The sequence below is a fragment of the Xenopus laevis genome, chromosome 6L, assembly GCF_017654675.1.
Source record: "Xenopus laevis strain J_2021 chromosome 6L, Xenopus_laevis_v10.1, whole genome shotgun sequence".
Classification (NCBI taxonomy): Eukaryota; Metazoa; Chordata; class Amphibia; order Anura; family Pipidae; genus Xenopus; species Xenopus laevis.
Window position 1 is genome coordinate 43,813,386 of NC_054381.1, and position 17,564 is coordinate 43,830,949.

The 17,564-nt window shown below is 40.1% G+C and overlaps 1 protein-coding gene across 1 annotated transcript in view; it reads right to left on the reverse strand.

Annotated features, from left to right (window-relative positions):
• Nucleotides 1-17,564, reverse strand: part of jazf1.L (JAZF zinc finger 1 L homeolog) — a 189,833-nt gene that overhangs the window by 3,052 nt on the left and 169,217 nt on the right. Inside the window, exon 4 of the mRNA XM_018267419.2 lies at nt 10,737-10,906. Within this exon, the coding sequence (XP_018122908.1) occupies nt 10,737-10,906 (170 nt within the window). The remainder of the gene's footprint in view (nt 1-10,736; nt 10,907-17,564) is intronic.

Below are 17,564 nucleotides of genomic sequence, written 5' to 3' on the forward strand. Positions count from 1 at the left end.
GGGCGGAGCCCTGAAACGTTGCACCACCGCAGTAAAAACTTTTGCAAGGGTTCGCCCTGCAGATACAAGCCTCGTGTGCCAGTGTGTTCTTTTCTTGTACCAGTTACCGGGAGGTTACCGTATCCTCCATCCATTGAGCACCGAGCTAATCTTTATAACTGCATAACGGTGTGCGAGAGTCTACTTCAATCTGACTTAAAGTATGACACTTTCCTAAGATGGCTCTGTTTGAAGTTTTTACTTCCCGTAGCCTTCCTGTTGTGTTATAGTCCAGTAAGTGAATAGGCATGAGGTCTGAAGTCACACAGTGCATGGCCGGAGTTAAGGGGCCCAAACACGAAAAGATCCGAGGTCACCAAAGGTGCGGATCTCTCACCAATATGCCCACCTTGAGGTGGGCGATATCGGGCTGTTCCGATCATCACCTAGGGCCCAATGATCGGATCAAAACGCTGGTAATGCAGGCGATCAGATCAAGGGCCACATGAACGAACCAATGTGGTCCTCAATCCAACAGGAATTCTCAGCCTGCCCGATCATCTGCCCGTCAGAGGGCCCCATGCACTGGGCAATTAGTGGCCTGTGTATGGCCATTACTCAGTTTATGATAGCAATATTAGTAGCAATATAGAGCCTAACCTATAGTATAGCAATAAATCCAGCAGCACTCCGATAAGTGAATCAAGTATTTATACGTGCCACTAGCCAAGCGACGTTTTGGGCAATTCCAGCCCTTTATCAAGCCCCAATATAGGGCCTAACCTATAATGACAGACATTTTCCTGTCCAATCCCGTATCTAATAACCGGACAGCAGGGAGCACCCTGCCTACAACTGACTTTACCCTTGAGCACATGCTAATGTTGAAATGCCAAAGGGCTTGGTTATTTTTGTTTATTATAACAATGTTTATGGTCAATTCAACACTACAGCACCAGTGCTGAAAGGGAACAAATATCTCCTCTGGACCAGATGTATAAAGTGTTCCCATTACATAGGCAGCTGTAATGTTATTGGGTGTGTAAATATGTAATCGCGAACACAGTAGTTAGGGAGTTCAGGAAGTTTCATAGCAGTGAACCTCAACCAGCAGATTGCCAACAACATGTTTCTGACCAGCCAATTGGATTTAGCTCCCAGTGGCCTCCAGCAGGTGCTTATTTTTGAATTCCTGGCTTGAAGGTAAGCTTTAGTTGCATACAAACTATGTGTACTGCCAAACAGAGCGTCATGTAGGCTGCCAGTCCACTAGAATCTAAATCACCAGCGGGATGGCAATCGGTACACTTCGGAAACTTCGTGTGACTTCAGAAAACAAAGCTTTCCGAGTGCCATCATGCTGGCGATTCAGATTCTAGCCGGCATGAGGCAGTTCTGGGAGATTAATCGTCCCAAAGAAGTAGAGGCGGTTTATCGCTGGGCGACTAAATTTCACCGAATCTGAGCATGTGTCTCTGCCCTAAAGGGCAATTCACCTTCATTAGCAAAACTGTAATAACTGAAAAAATACACAGAAATATGTTCAAATTTTCATAAACTGCCAATTTTTGTAAAATGAACATGGTAATTAGGGGGTGTGGCCATAAAAATGGACGTGGCCAAAACAATTTCCCCGCACTACACACGGCGACTTTTTTTGTCCCTCTTTTCAATTCCAAAATGTTGGGAGGTATGGTCTATGTTGCTCTCCAACTTCTTTCACATTTGAATGTGTCTCATGGGTAAAAAGGATTGTGCACCCCTGCTTTAGAGCATGGTGTGGGTTATACTGTGTTTCTGTTTGCAGTTATTTTATTCTAGTTATTAAACAGAGCTCTACTAACCATACAACCATGCAGCTTATACCATTAATTCTGTGACTGATGCCTAGGGAATTGGCTCAAGAGCTCTCTCTGAAATAAAACTCTAACTAAACTATAACTAAGCTGCTTGCCCCCAAACCAATAATTATTTATCAATTATGTAGGTGGATAAAGCTACCTCAGTAGTGATTAAATGGAAGACCTATGAAGCTCCATGCCCACATTTCCAGCCATAATCCAGCTCTATAAATGCCCCCCGCCAGACAATAACCATCCCATATTATCAAATTGGGCAGCTGAAGTTATCAGCCCAATTTGTCCTGAATGAATAAAAAGAGGTACAGGTATGGGACCTGTTCTAGAATGCCCAGGACCTGGGGTTTTCCGGATAACAAACCTTTCCGAAATTTGGATCTTCATACCTTAAGTCTTCTAGAAAATCATTTTAGCATTAAATAAACCAAATAGGCTGGTTTTGCTTCCAATAAGAATGAATTAAATCTTAGTTTGGATCAAGTACAAGGTACTGTTTTATTATTACAGAGAAAAGGGAAATATGGGAGACAGCCTTTCTGTCATTTGGAGGTTTCTGGATCAGGAATTTCTGGATAACGGATCCCATACCTGTACAAAGAAAAAAACAAAGAACTATTTCCCCTTGTTTGAATTCAAAGGCAAGGTACTGCATTCCTTCTGCCAGGGAAGACATTTAATTCACGGCGATAATTTATAATGAGATCATTTCTAATTAAAAGAAAAATCAGCCTTGAATTGCTGTGTTTCCCTTGCAAATTCCATCTGCACAGAAGGGAAAGTGAATTATAACTGAAGACAAAATGTATTGCAGCCCTAATAAAAGTCAGGGAGCACACACAAGTAACAGGCAGAGGGCAATGAAAGTTGAAGCTGGATTTCTGTTAGCACCAAAGAGATAAATGACATTCCTGTATTTGCCAGGGATCTGCTATTTCTTGTGTTGAATTATGTGCCAAGGTCCACAGAACAAACCACTGGCAATGCTGTCATTGTCCTGAGAAGTGATATAGACAATCTGTTTCAGGCAGATGCCTTATAATAAACAGCCAAGATTGGGCACAACCCAGGATGATCACACTACACGACCTGGTATATGATAAATTCACTACAGGACCTGTATATGATAAATGCACTATTTGAACAAGAATAGTGGCCCTTTGTCTCACTTGACCTCTTTGTATGGCAAATAGTTACATAGTAGATGAAGCTGAAAAAAGATACCACCATCAAATCATTAAGAGTAATGGTAAATGAGGTTGTTTCTCTACCTATGCAGAAATGCAGGTGGAAAAAAAGATGATCCCATCCGATCTTTCCTGTAGGTGCACTAATATATGTGTGGAGGAGAAAGTCTTAGGGGTATATTTATCAAAGAGTGAAGTTTATAGTGAAGTTCCGCCACTAGAGTGAAATTCCGCCACTTCCCATTAATTTCTATGGGGTTTTTAAAGGTGTATTTATCAAAGGGTGAAATCACCCATTGAAATATACGCCTTTCAAAATCCCATAGAAATGAATGGAGAGCTGCGGAATTTCACTCTAGTGGCGGAACTTCACTCTTTGATAAATTTACCCCTTATTGTACAACAGAGGAGGGGAAAGTAACAATTATTACAACGAGACGTCAAATGGATAAAGAATTTCAGGATCTGTTAGAAGACACAAGGGGGCAGATTTACTAAAGGGGAAGAGGGCTTTTTTAGAGAAAATTCGCCAAAATGACAATTTGCAGGGACATTGTGAATTTACTAAAAGGCAACGCGGACAATTCGCTAGCGAAAAAGCTCAGAGCTAGAGATGTTTTGCCCTGTTTTGCCAGGTGAACAATCATTGCTCCACAAATTTATCAAAGTGTGAGCTTTCCAGTACGTTACCCTTTTTCGCCACAGTCTGTTTTCGCGAATTGATAAGATGAAGCTACATCCTCAACAACATTATGTTTTGGACATCATATAACAAAAGACAAAACGCTGGCGTTTTTCATAATTTATCAATCCAAGTAGATGGGTAAAGAAACCAATCAGCGCAGATGTACTGCTGCAAGGTGCTTTTATTGAATACACGACATGTTTCGAGCTTAAAAGCTCTTTATCAACACACTTGATAAAGAGCTTTTAAGCTCGAAACATGTCGTGTATTCAATAAAAGCACCTTGCAGCAGTACATCTGCGCTGATTGGTTTCTTTACCCATCTACTTGGATTGATTGATTACGTTGTTTTGGATGGAAACAAGGGTTCGGAGACCAGAAATATACAACAAGGGTAAATATACCAGTTTATGTGACGTTTTTCATAATTTGATGTGGGATTATGTTTACAAGTTGTAACTGTTAAATATATGTTATTCGTCCTCTTTTTTAACCATTTGAAGCTCATGCCACATTTGTTTTAGGGTAGACTCCTGTCTAGGATAATAAAGGATCTCTTTTGTCTTTATTTTGCTTTCTTGGACATTTTTAATAATAAGTGTCCAGCCATTTCACCAACATCACAAATAAATAAATACATACTGTATATATGACCTGTATTTACCCACCATATTTAAATTGACGTAAGAGTAAGTATGTTAATGATGTTTCGCTAGGAAGAAAGTAAAGTAATGTTCATTCTGCCAAAGTTTCGCTGACAAAAGTACACCAGGATTCATTTGCAGAGTCGAAACTTCGCATTTTGATAAATATGCAGATTCTCATCTAAATAATGTCTGCAAAGTATGGCGAAGTTTCCCGAAAATTCGCCCTTTATTAGATTTGCCCCAATGAGTTTGCTGCAACCACTTTTATATTCCACTAATGGGAATCCGGCTGTGTTCCCCATAGACTCACTATTCCGTTTCAGGCTATCAAATATATATATATATATATATATATATATATATATATATATATATATATATATATATATATATATATATATATTTGCTATTACTTTTAAGCACCTAAACGTCACTATATATGGCTTTAATTACAGTTTAATATCAGCAAAAATGTTACAGTAATGCCAATATGTTAGAGAAGGTTGAGATGACTGACACAGAGCAGCAGGGCCGGCCTTAGGCCTATTGGACCAATTGGGCCCAATAGGGCCCCGCACCTCTGGGGGCCCCACACCACAGGGCAGCACAGATAATATTTCCCTCAGCACATGATGCTGCCTGGCCTGCCCCCAACTTTGAGAGTCCAGCCCATCCCCAAATCCATAGGTCCAGCCCACCCTCAACTCTGATAAGCCAGCCTATCCCCCAACTCCATAGCTCTAGCCTGCCCCCAACTCTCATAGGCCCAGCTTTCCTCCAACCTTGATAGGCCCTGCCTGCCCCCAATATAACCAAGCCTGCTCCCAAGCTGAATCGGCCGAGCCTGCCCCAAACTAATTGGCCCAGTCCATTTCCTCTCTCTCTCTTACCCTGTGTGCCCCTATTATGTGCCCCTATTTCATCCCTCTCACTCTCTTACCTTGTCTGCCCCTTTCCTTTCTATTTTGTGCCTGTATGCACTTATTTTCCTAAATACTTGGTGTGTCAGTAGCCAGGAACACTTTGTCTAGGGGCCCCAGCCAACATGGTCCCAATTGGGCCCCACATTTGATAGGATCAGCCCTGCAGAGCAGAATAGTCTCATAGGAGAAACATCTGGCATCTGTAATTGAACTTGGGATGCAAAAGAGTCAGTTTTTAGGGGAAGAATATTTTCCTTTTAAACCAGAGGATGTCATAGGATTATAAAAGTTTAATGTACATGCGACTCCCTATAATTCCTTAAAGAGATACTAAACCAAACTGTAAATCTGTCCCACTGAGCCCCCTAGCTCTCTATAGAAGAAAAACCTACACATTAAAAACAATTAACCAATAAGAATTCTACTGACCAAAAACTTCATTATATATACAAGAGAATTCACCAGTGAGTATGTGTACGGGAACTGTGCGCAAAGGGTTTGTTCACCTTTAAATGAACTTCTAGTATGATGTAGAGAGTGATATTCTGAGACAATTTTTTAATTGGTTTTCATTTTTTATTATTTGTGTTTTTTGAGTTATTGAGCTTGTTTTTCAGCATCTCTCCAGTTTCAGCAATCAGGTTGCTAGGGTCTAAATTACCCTAGCAACCATGCATTGATTTGAATAAGGGACTGCTATATGAATAGGAGAGGCCTGAATAGAAGATGAGTAATAAAAAGTAGCAATAACAATACATTTGTAGGCTTACAGAGCATTTTTTAGATGGGGTCAGTGACCCCATTTGAAAGCTAGAAAGAGTCTTATAAAAAGTTTCTTAGAATTGGCCATTCTGTAACATACTAAAAGTTAACTTAAAGGTGAGCCACCCCTTTAAAGTGTCCAACTCCAGTTGTGGGAATAATGAACGTGAAGCCAGATTTTACTGTACCAAGATGGCTGACATAGTCTAACAGGCCGCTGTACTGTGAATTAGGTTACAGAAGGCACCCACATGTAGAAGTTTCAGACTGGAAACTTTTGGAAACAAACCAGTGATTTATAACACTTTCTTGAAGCTTGTTTCTCTTGCTGTATAAAAGTACATAGAAGTGACATGGGCACCTTTCCCCATTGCCTAACAAAGGCCCATGCACTTGCCTCACAGAAAGCCAGAGGTGCAGACCACAGACAAAATGTTTAGCCAGAAAGAAAAGGCAGGGAGACTTCAGAGAAAATTCTTGGGAGAAGGAAGAAATCCTTCTGTTTATTCTAGTCTCTGTATCATTACTTTTTATTTGCTGCTTGTTCCATGTTTGTCAGCTTTCCCATGGGTCATTAACTTCATCCCCTTCTGACTTAATTATGTGCAAGATATCCTTGAGACAGTCCTTCTGGGTTGGAGAGGAAGGTGGTGTGATAGGAAAAGCAGGCAGGAATGGTGTGCTTATTTGGGCAATAAAAAGAGGGCTGGCAGTCACACAGAGAACAGACAGGATGTGGCAAATTACAGGCTTCTGCGTGAGCTTTTCTCTTCTAAAGAAACCCTCAGTGTGATGCGGGGATGCCCCCTGGGAACGGGCCCTTCTTGCAATCACAATGGTCTGTTTGCTTCCTGAGTTAAAGGCATTGTGGCTTTTACAATATATCCTCCCACTGCCACAACTTTACTCATAAACAAACCGTATTCATGGAGTGCAGGGAAAATAACACTGTCTGCCATGTCGCCGTTTTCTCGGCTTTCCTCGTGAGATTCCAGACTAAACAGCACCCATCCCCTGCACCCGCCTCCCCTTACTACAAATGATATCCCAGTGTAACAAATCAGGGCTGATTTAATGTGCTGTAATTAAGTTACAGAGATGTATACAGTATTGTACCAGGGTGTGCCATGCCGAACACTCATTTATTGTATCTGGCCGCGCCATAAATATGTTCACACTGCTCCAGGTTTAAATGGACAGGAATAAACATCATGTGAGACACAAGTGTTTGTGAGAGAGTCAAGAGGCGAGCTTGTACACACAGCAGTGCCAGCCCCCAGGCACACCTCTGCAGGCATGGGGATTTGGATACCAGCTCTAATTGCAGCTTTAATTCTATTTTATTTACAGTCTTAAAGTCCCTCTTTCTTTTTTTAATATTAAAGGTGCATTATCCTCCAGGCCAAAGGCAGGATAAAAGCAAGTGAAATGCTACTAATTATATTGTCGTGTAGCGCATTAAGGTGCGTGCTTGGAGGGGAACAGAGCAGAATGCTTAATGTCTGTAGAGACAAGGCTCAGTGACTGGCGCTTATGGGCTACAGCTGTTGGCACACAGCCATGGCAGAATAAAATGGACCTGGAAAGTCACCAAATATTGAAAGGGGGTGGAAAGTCTGGCTATTGGGTGTTATGGTAATACAATTGTTACCCTGCTAGCAATGTACTATACAAAGTATTACTAAACTTACATTGTTATTAGCAAGTTCCCCCCTTTTTTTTAACCACAATGCAGCCTTTGGTGAGAATGGCGATACTTAGCTTAGTACTGAGCTTAGTACTTAGCTTAGTTACTGAGCATATGACACCATTAATAGCAAAATGTAGTAATGCAACCCACTAAGGGTTAGGTTAAGGCTACAGAGCCGCTAGCTGCTGTTAATTTGCTTCCATTCACATGCAAACAGGGCAAGGCTGGTATGGAAACACCTTTGCGAAGAGCATGAAAATACAGGTATGGGACCTGTTATCCAGAATGTTTGGGAGTTGGGGTTTTCCGCATAATGGATGTTTCCATAATTTGGATCTTCATAAATTAAGTCTGCTAGAAAATTAAATTAAGTAAACCCAATAGGCTAGTTTTGATTCCAATAAGGATTAATTATAACTTAGTTGGGATCAAGTACAAGGTACTGTTTTATTATTACAGAGAAAAAGGAAATAATAATTATAGGAGAGGGCCTTTCCATAATTCAAAACTTATTATAATTATCCCAAAAAATACAGGCAGACGTGTTCATGTAAAACTGTACAGCACTGCAAAATAAAATAGTTCTTCCACTGGCCGAAAGCAGCTTTATACTTTGAGATCATGTGACAAGTCAATAAAAAAAAAGATACATTATCGTTCTATGGATCAATTGCATGAGTGACTCTCTGATGGCACCTTTTTGAGGACACTGATGTTACTAGCATTAAGACAGTGACACTGGCTAGTGATGAATCCTATTAAAAAAAGGGGTTGTAAGAAGTGAAAATGATGGGGACTTAGGGTAAGGCCACACGAGGAGATTCTGGGAGGTTTTGTCGCCTGGCGACTTATTGCCACGTCTTTTGCGCGACTATCTCCCCGAACCGCCTCAGCGTTTTTTCCCCATAGGCTACAGCGCAAAATCGCCTGTGCTAATGCACACGCGGCAACTTTGGGCGACTATTGAAAACGCATCGCCGCGTGTGCATTAGCGCAGGCGACTTTTCATTCTAGCCTATGGGGAAAAAACGCTGAGGCAGTTCGGGGAGATAGTCACGCAAAAGACGTGACGATAAGTCGCCAGGCGACAAAACCTCCCCAAATCTCCTCATCTGGCCTTACCCTTAAGTGTGAAGGGATTGAGCTAAACAATCAGTTATAGAGGGGCACTATAATGAAAGCTGAATCAACCCCTTCGAACAATCATGTATATGCAGTAGTGCAGTAGTAAGTAGTGTTTAGTGGGCATGTTCAGTGTGATGATAATCTAAAATAATTAGCATTTGGCCTTTTTTAATTCTTTGTACTTTTTGAAATTATTTTAACAAATTATTCTGTACCTTGGAATCTGGTCGCCAGGGTGTCACCGGTCCTACCAACCAGTCATGGGTTTATTCCAAGTTTTTTTTTTAGTTTGTACAAAATAGGGATTCGGAAAGAAGGTAAATCAAAAGAGGAAGGAAGGTAAGAAGAAGAGGATAAACCAATAGGACCATACAAATATCATACAATATACATTTAGAATGGGAATGAGGGGATCGCCCTGCACTGCCATGCAGGTACTCTGTATAACTTTGAATATTTTAGGACATTCTCTTGCTGCATGTATAATTACTTAGTGAATGAGTGATCAGTTTCCTCCAAAAGATTAATGAAGGAGTAATGGTGGATTTCCAGGGTAACAATACTGTTTTGTGGCATAGTAAAACTGCTGAAGTTACTGCAGTCTGGCATGCAGAGTTCAAGTGAGGTCTGCTACTATGCCAAGTAGGCAGTGAGTAAGGAAAGGCCAGTTGCTCAGCAGCATATTTAAGTACCCCCCCCCTTTGCCTCACTCAAATTTACATTTCTGCAAACTTCCAAAACATGATAAATGCAAACAACCCCAGAGTTACACTTGGGACACAAATCTTATGCAGAAGGGTATTGTTTTGCTGACCTATAAAGGATGAAGTAAACCCTGTTCAGAAATGTAACTTATATAATTCTACCTAACCAGACAAGATTTGAATGGCAGACTAAAGGAAGGGCCTAACTAGTAAGTAAACATAACAATAAAAATCAAGCCTCAAAATGAATCTGCTTCCTGGTTGGAGGGTATTTCTAAACCCTGACAACTAGGCAGGTTCAAGAGAAACAAACAAAAAAAATTATATTTAATTGGGTCCATGCCCCTTGCTGTCCCAAAACTTTGCACTTTGCATTACACTTGCAAGGGGTGACCCTGCTTACACTTGCTTTGCATGTCAGTGACTTTTTCCCTGTATTTCTTGGGAGGGTGGGGATTCTTCCATCACCAAACACTGGGACTTGTTGCCCTATAGAAGGCAAGGGGGTGTATGCTTGTACCATAGGTTTCCTTTATACCCAAAGGGTACAGGAATATAGACCTGGCTGATAGTGTGAGGTGTGATGCAGTACTACACATGACATTGAGCTTTATTCAGATTAGATGTAACTGAGAATGGTGACAATTCACAATTTAAAGGAACTGTTTAGTGTACAAATAAAAACTGGGTAAATAGACTGTATGTGCAAAATAAACAATGTTTCTAATATAGTTAGTTAGCCAAAATGTAATGTATAAAGGCTGGAGTGATCGGATGTCTAACAGAAAAGAACAGAACACAACTTCCTGCTTTTCAGCTCTTTAACTCTGAGTTAGTCAGTGACTTGAAGAGGGCCACATGGGACATAACTGTTCAGTGAGTTTGCAATTGATCCACAGCATTTAGCTCAGATTCATGAGCAACAGTTATGACCCATGTGACTTCCCCTCAAGTCACTGATTGGTTACTGCCTGGTAACCAATCAGTGGAAACCGAGAGAGCTGCAAAGCAGGAAGTAGTGTTCTGTTCTATTATGTTACACATCCAGTCACTCCAGCCTTTATACATTACATTTTTGTCTAACTAACTATATTAGAAACATTTTTTATTTTGCACAGCCTATCTATTTACCCAGCTTTTATTTTTACCCAGCACAATTCCTTTAATATTAAACTTACCTTATATCTCTTTTTACAGCCTGGAACAGGGCAGGCGAATGGCTTCTCATCTCCCCCATTCATGCACATGGAACTGAGGATAGCTTCAGAGCTAATGGCACTCTCTGTGGTCCAGGACTCATCGCTGTCCGACTCTTCATAGTCCACCTCCTCCTCGTCGTACTCACTTCCTACAGAGACAGCACAAAAACAAGGCAAAATTTATGGAGACACTGTTTAGTGGATGGAGGACAACACATTTGTTGCTGTGGCAGAAAAGCAAAGGTAGGGTTCTAGCTCAGTAATTTATGGTCTTCTATATCTGTATTTATAGTTTTCCCCCTTTTTTTGGAAAAAAGGGCACATTCATAGGTTCATGGCACACAGTAAGTATTTTCCGCATACTTTTTTTGCAGCCGGTAGAGAAGTTTTTCTAGGTTCATTCAAGCCTCAGCCCCCATTGCTTGCTCTGACCGACAACAGCCTCCCTTATCTCTCCTTTAAACCTCCTGTAGTATTATAATCACTGACATCACTGCGGGCATGATCATTTAAAAGTGACAGATACCATATTTCAACATAGAAATTCCTGGGAATTTCTTGCCTTGGGAAATCTTGCAACTACTATGCAAACGTATCTCTCCGTGGTGTAATATACTCAGGCAGGGTGGGTTGCTACTATAAAAAAATTAATTGTGCTCACCTACCTTGATTGCATTAACAATTTCCAGAAGAAGCAGAAACTCTGACAAAGTAACCAGTAGCTTTTTGCTAATAAACCTTTACTGCATGTTAATACACCTAGAGGCAGATTTATCAAAGGTCGAAGTTCGTAGTTAAAAAAACATTGAACTTCGAATTCAAAAAGACCAATCGAATGGTGGTCGAAGTTTTTTTGGGGTCGAAGTGGGCCTACTTCGAATATTACGATTCAAAGTAGCGCTACTTCGATCTACTTCGATTCAAAGTTTTTTTAACTTCGACCTTCGATCTCCCAAACTCCCCCAATTGCTTCCATACGGGTTCTAGGAGGTCCCCCTTCGGCTAAAACAGCACTTCAGCAACTTTTAGGTGGCGAATGGTCGAAGTCGAAGTTTTAAAGAGACAGTACTTCAAAAAAATTCGACCTTCGAAGTTTTTTTCAACTTCGAATCGAAGTTGGATTATTACTTCGAAATTCGAAGTTTTTAACTTCGAACCTTCACTTCGAACTTTGATAAATCTGGCCCCTAATGTTAGACAAACTCTACCAAGTCCCACCAGAAATCAGACATCCAGGGTCCACTCTCCTTTGAAGTTGCCAAATAACTTGCTGTTATCTTACATACCCAGATAATTATTTATTTTATTCCTTCATTATATTACACTGGAATCAAACATGGGGACAGACTGTTCATTGCTAAAATTTGCAGATCCCGGGATACGGGTTAGATAATTATTCAACACAAAGGGAACATACAATTCAGTACACAGTTTGTGAATAACTGACTGTGAGTTGAGCATTCTATTTCACACACATAGTAGCTGACCAGCCTCTCTCTCTCTCTCTCTCTCTCTCTCTCTCTAATAAGGACCTTTCCTCTGCCCAGTCAAGGAGATTATAATTCTACAGAACATAAACCGTGTAAAATAATATGTTGACAAGTTCTAATGCATTTACTAGCCCACTGGAATTAATAGGAATTATGGCAGAACATTAATAAGAGTTACAGCAATTATAGCTGCACTGTTTAGTCCCTCAGGTGTAGGAATGAATAGCATTGTGCTCGTTGCCCAGCTCAGTATTAGCCGTCCCGCCACCTGGAGCTCATTTCTCTTTCATTTCAATTCCAGTTCTAAGCTTATTAATCAAACTGTCGGAAGGAGGGAACGGTCTGCGGGAGGGGGTGAGGGGCTGGGGGGGCTAAAGTTTTACTACTGTAATCAGAAGCCTTTCTAAGACCCAAGAAAATGAGATATTTTCTGTGCACGACACAGCTGTCATGGAATATTACATGTATTTGCTACTAGTATTGTAAGCGGCAGTTAGCAATTATATTGCAAGTCGCTGGCAACACATGGGAGCACAGCTGTTGCAGATCTTCAACTCCTGGGGTACCCCCTACAGATAGGGTTGCCACCTGGCCGGTATTTTACCAGCCTGGCCAGTAAAAATGATGCTTGATGCCAATGTTATTAATAGGAAAAAACGGCAAGAATATAGGAAGGCCGGTATTTTTTTCCAGAAAAGGAGGCAACCCTACCTACAGATCAGCTGGCACAGAGATTATGGATTTAGTGCCTAAGGTTTTCTAGGCTTGCCACCTTTTTAAAACCAGACATTTTAGTAAACGTAGGCCATGTCTTGCAAGTCTAACAGGCACTTTATTTAGATGCATGCTGCAGACTTTACAGGATTTGTGCAGCCCTGTACTGCGCTTACAGTTTAAGTACAACTACACGGACGTCAAATACAAATGTCAGATGGTGTCGCAGAGTTCATCCGACGCGACATGACTGTGAAACCTTAAGAGTTTGTAAAGCAGTGAATTTCAAAACATTCTACAGGTATGGGACCTATTATCCAGAATGCTGAGGTTTACTGAATAAGGGATCTTTCTGTAATTTGGATCTCCATACTTTGTCTATTAAAAAATCATTTAAAAATTAAGTGGCAGATTTATTAAAGGTTAAGGTGAATTTAACCCAAAAAAAATAATTTTTCGAGGGTATTTTTCAAAACTCAAATGTTCAGGTTAAAAATTAAATTTTTCAAGAATTTTTATACCTGAAGCTGCAAATAGTTTGAATCTGAAAATACTCCAGCTAAAACCTGTCGAGGTCATGTAGAAGTCAACGGCAGAGGTCCCTTGAACCATTTGATGTTTGTAGCCTTCATGATGTTTGGGGTTTTTTTTGTGGGTTTCGCTCGAAAACTTGATCATTTAACACAAATTATTTAAGTTTTTTACATTGGAGTCTGCATCTATACCTGCAGAGTCACTAATAACGTAAAAAAAGGTGTTTTTTTTTTATTGTGCCATTTTCTTTCAGAAAAGGCATAAGAAATAATAGGAAAGAAAAACAGGGGTGTGAAAATGTAGATAAATCACTGGGTAAATCAAGTGAGCTTTTAGGTTAAAGGGGAGTAAACCCAGTTCTAACGCTGTCCCACAATACCCCCTAGTTTGCTATAGAAATTGCTGAAAATTTTAATTATTGTTGCAAGAGAATTCACCAGTGGAAATTCTACAGATCAAAAACTTAATTATAAGTGCAAAAGGACTAACCAATAAGAATGCTGATTCCCAGCACCATATCAGGCATCTTGCATGAATTTTCTTAAATATATAATTACGTTTTTCACCAACTTCTATAGAAAACTAGGGGGTGCTGTGGGACAGTGTTATGGCTGAGTTTACAACCCCGTTGATAAATGACCCCTAAAGGCTTTTTTTTTTTTGCTGCAAAAAACTTTTAAATTATGTCTGTGACTGCTCAATTTTGAGGGAAACCTTATCAGTACACACAAACACAGCACAGGTATAGGATCTATTATCCAGAATGCTTGGGACCTTTCTATAAATTGGACTGTCACACTTTAAAGTGGACCTGTCACCCAGACATAAAAAGCTTTATAATAAGTCCTTTTCAAATTAAACATGAAATCCAAATTATGCCTTAGGAATAGAGGTGGGGCAAGCAATTACTTTCACTTTCCATTCAGCACTTCCTAGATGTTACTGCTCTCCCTACATTCCCCCTCTGTGTTTACCATTTAATTATGTAACCAGTGAATGTGGATGGACATCAGGTCCCCCAATCTGATGCACAAACAAGATTCCAAGATGATTTGGAAAACTTGCCTTAATAACAGTGTCACAAAATGGCTCCTGCCTGCTTGCAATAATTATGGATTCCCAGACTGAAGGAAACAAGATTCAAATAATTTATACAGTGTAATTAACGTTTGTTTTGCTTGACTAACATGATAGGATTTGGAATAATTATTTTGGTTGATGGGTCCCCTTTAAGTTTACTAAAACAGTTCAACAAACCCAGTAGGATTATTTTGCCTCCAATATTGATTCAGACAGCTTAGTTAGGATCAAGTACAAGGTGATTATTACAGAGAAAAGGGGCATCATTTTTAAAAATTAGAACAATTTGCTCAGTAGGAGATGACCGTCTGGCAATTCAGAGCATTTTGGTTTCCGTATAAGGGATCCTTTACCTATATAAATATGAATTCCCGTAGGAAGGGTTCCTTTACCTATATAAATATGAATTCCCGTAGGATCACAGTGTCTTAACACAGGCTACTCCTGGCCAGTGGTAATTGCAGTGCAAATACTTGCAGCTCAGAGGAATGAAAAGGAACATTTCTGTTATTAGTCTAAAGTGGACACAGTTTGTACTTCCCACAGAATTGCTGGGTGTAAACCATAACAGTGCCCTCCTGTCCAAGAGTCTTTACTGAAAAACCGATTCTGCAGCCATATAATCTGTGCCAATATAAACTGTCCCTTCTCCAAGTTTTTGGCATAAGCAGGAAAAAATATGGTGGGGCTGAAGGAACACAAAGTAGGACATTTTCCACCTTCAGTCATGGGATGTTAATGGCACTCTGGCAAATGTTTAAACAATCCCCGTTCCACCCCTCAATCAAACACTCACCAAGATTTAAAAACAGTTGGGGGGGGATGAAGAAAAATGAACATCTGCTGCAGTCTGGTACTGTGTGCTGCTCCCTTAATTAATGTGGTTTGGGCAATTGTTACTGGGGAATGTAATTATGACATAGAAACACAACCAGAAATAATAAAGCTCACAATCCGTCCAGCCACAAATAAAAATGCTGTGCAACTGTCTAAAAAGGATGTCTTCAAGACTGGGCATCAGAGGAGAGCTGGTGTGATGTGAAAGGGCCAAATATTTATATACAGACACTTCATGCAGGAAACAAGAGGCCTTCTTTTAAATAAAAGCATACTCGAATACCACCTCTTTTCCAGTAGGGTTTAAGTAAGGCCCTATTTGGTGATAGCAATATTCAGTGAATTGACTGAACAGTTGACAAACAAACCATCGCCAGGTTAAAAATTCCATTGGAACATGGCGCACTTATGCCTCACGAAAAAGCATATCAAGATAATCAAAGAAGAATAATGCTCAAAATCCTCATTTTGTCCCCTGCATTTTTAAACTTTGAGATATTGTTGATGGTGGTGCCCATGCTTATATTTAAATGGGTAGTAAGCCCTGCTGCACAGCACTGCTCAACCAAACTTTACTCAGTTCTTGCTGGACTACAAATCCCAGAATAATGTAACATATAGGGGGTTATTTATCAAAATCTGAATTTATCTAATTTTTTTTAAATAAAAAAGTCTGACCAAACTAGAATCCATTTGACCTTATTTATTATTAAAAAAGCATGATTTAACCGGATCAGGGAAAAACTTGGTAAAATCGAGCAAAATCCCAAAAGTATCAGATTCTTCAGCGCTTTTTCCCGATAAAACAGAATTTTTCAGATTTTTGCCCGAAAAGCTTGAAATAGTCAGATTTTTCGGGCTAAATTCAGCGCACACCACAGAAACTTTCAAATAGGATAGGGGCCTCTCCCATTGACTTATCTACAACATCGGCAGGTCTGAGATGGTGGATTTTCGCATTTGGACTTGCAGCCTCGGGGTATAACAAGAATATTTAGAGTTTTTATCATTGGAATTTAATATATAACCCCAATAATGAAGGTTGAAGTATGCTGGGAGCCAGGGGTGTAACTACAGAGGAAGCAGACCCTGCAGGGGGGCCCAGGAGGTATAGGGACCCTGTGAGGCCCTAAATAATGAGCAATTTCAATATATACTGGTAAAAAAGGACAATCTCTGGTTCTGTTGGGTGCCCTAAAATTAATTAGCTGTGGGGCCCAATAACATCAATCTGGCTTCATGCTCTTTGTTCCTGCAACAGGAGTTGGAAGCTCAAAGCAGAGTTTCTCAGCACTGAACAAGTCTGTCCTTTATCCCCATGTCTGATTCCAGTGTAATATAATTAAGAAAAAATGACATTATTATCTCTATATGTAAGCTAACAAGATGCCTGACATGGTGCATGGAGAATCAGCATTCTCATTGGTCAGTTCTTTTGTATTTATAACAAATTTTTTGTTCAGTTGAATTCTCATTGGTGAATTTTCTATAATCTATAATTGCGTTTTTTGGCAACTTCTATAAAAAAACTAGGTGGAGCCGTGGGACAGCATTATGGCAGAGTTAACAACCCCTTTAAAACTCCTCCTCATCCTTCTCCTTATCTTATTACTATATTTCTTAGGTGCCAGTATTTTGGCAGACAGAATTTTGCCCTGGCAGTGACAAAAAAATAAAAACCACAGTATCAAATGCAGACCAGTTACTTTTTTCATGTATAAAAAAGTATTTTCAATTTACATTTCTGCTAAATGCCCTCTTTGATGTCAGAGCTGCACATGCCTGATTGCATTCATTTAAGGTTTTAAAGCTTGTTCAAAAGATTCTCCCACTGTGGCTACGAGACATTACCTGCAGAGCTTGGCACAGAATTATGCCTTGGACTCCGTGAATTTAAATATGTGGTTCCAATTAGGACTCCAGTGATAAACATCTGTGCAAAGTGTAATAAACTAAAGGGAAACGGTGCTGGGAATGTTATTTTTGTACTGTGGTTCTACCTTACGTCTGAGCTACTTTAGCAATATGCTGAACTATAGATATTCTGAAACTTCAAGGTCATATGTACAGGTCCAGTATGGGGTCTATTATCAAGAAACCTGTTTCCCATACAGCTCCATTCAAAGGAATGGTTATTCATTTTCTCTGTAGT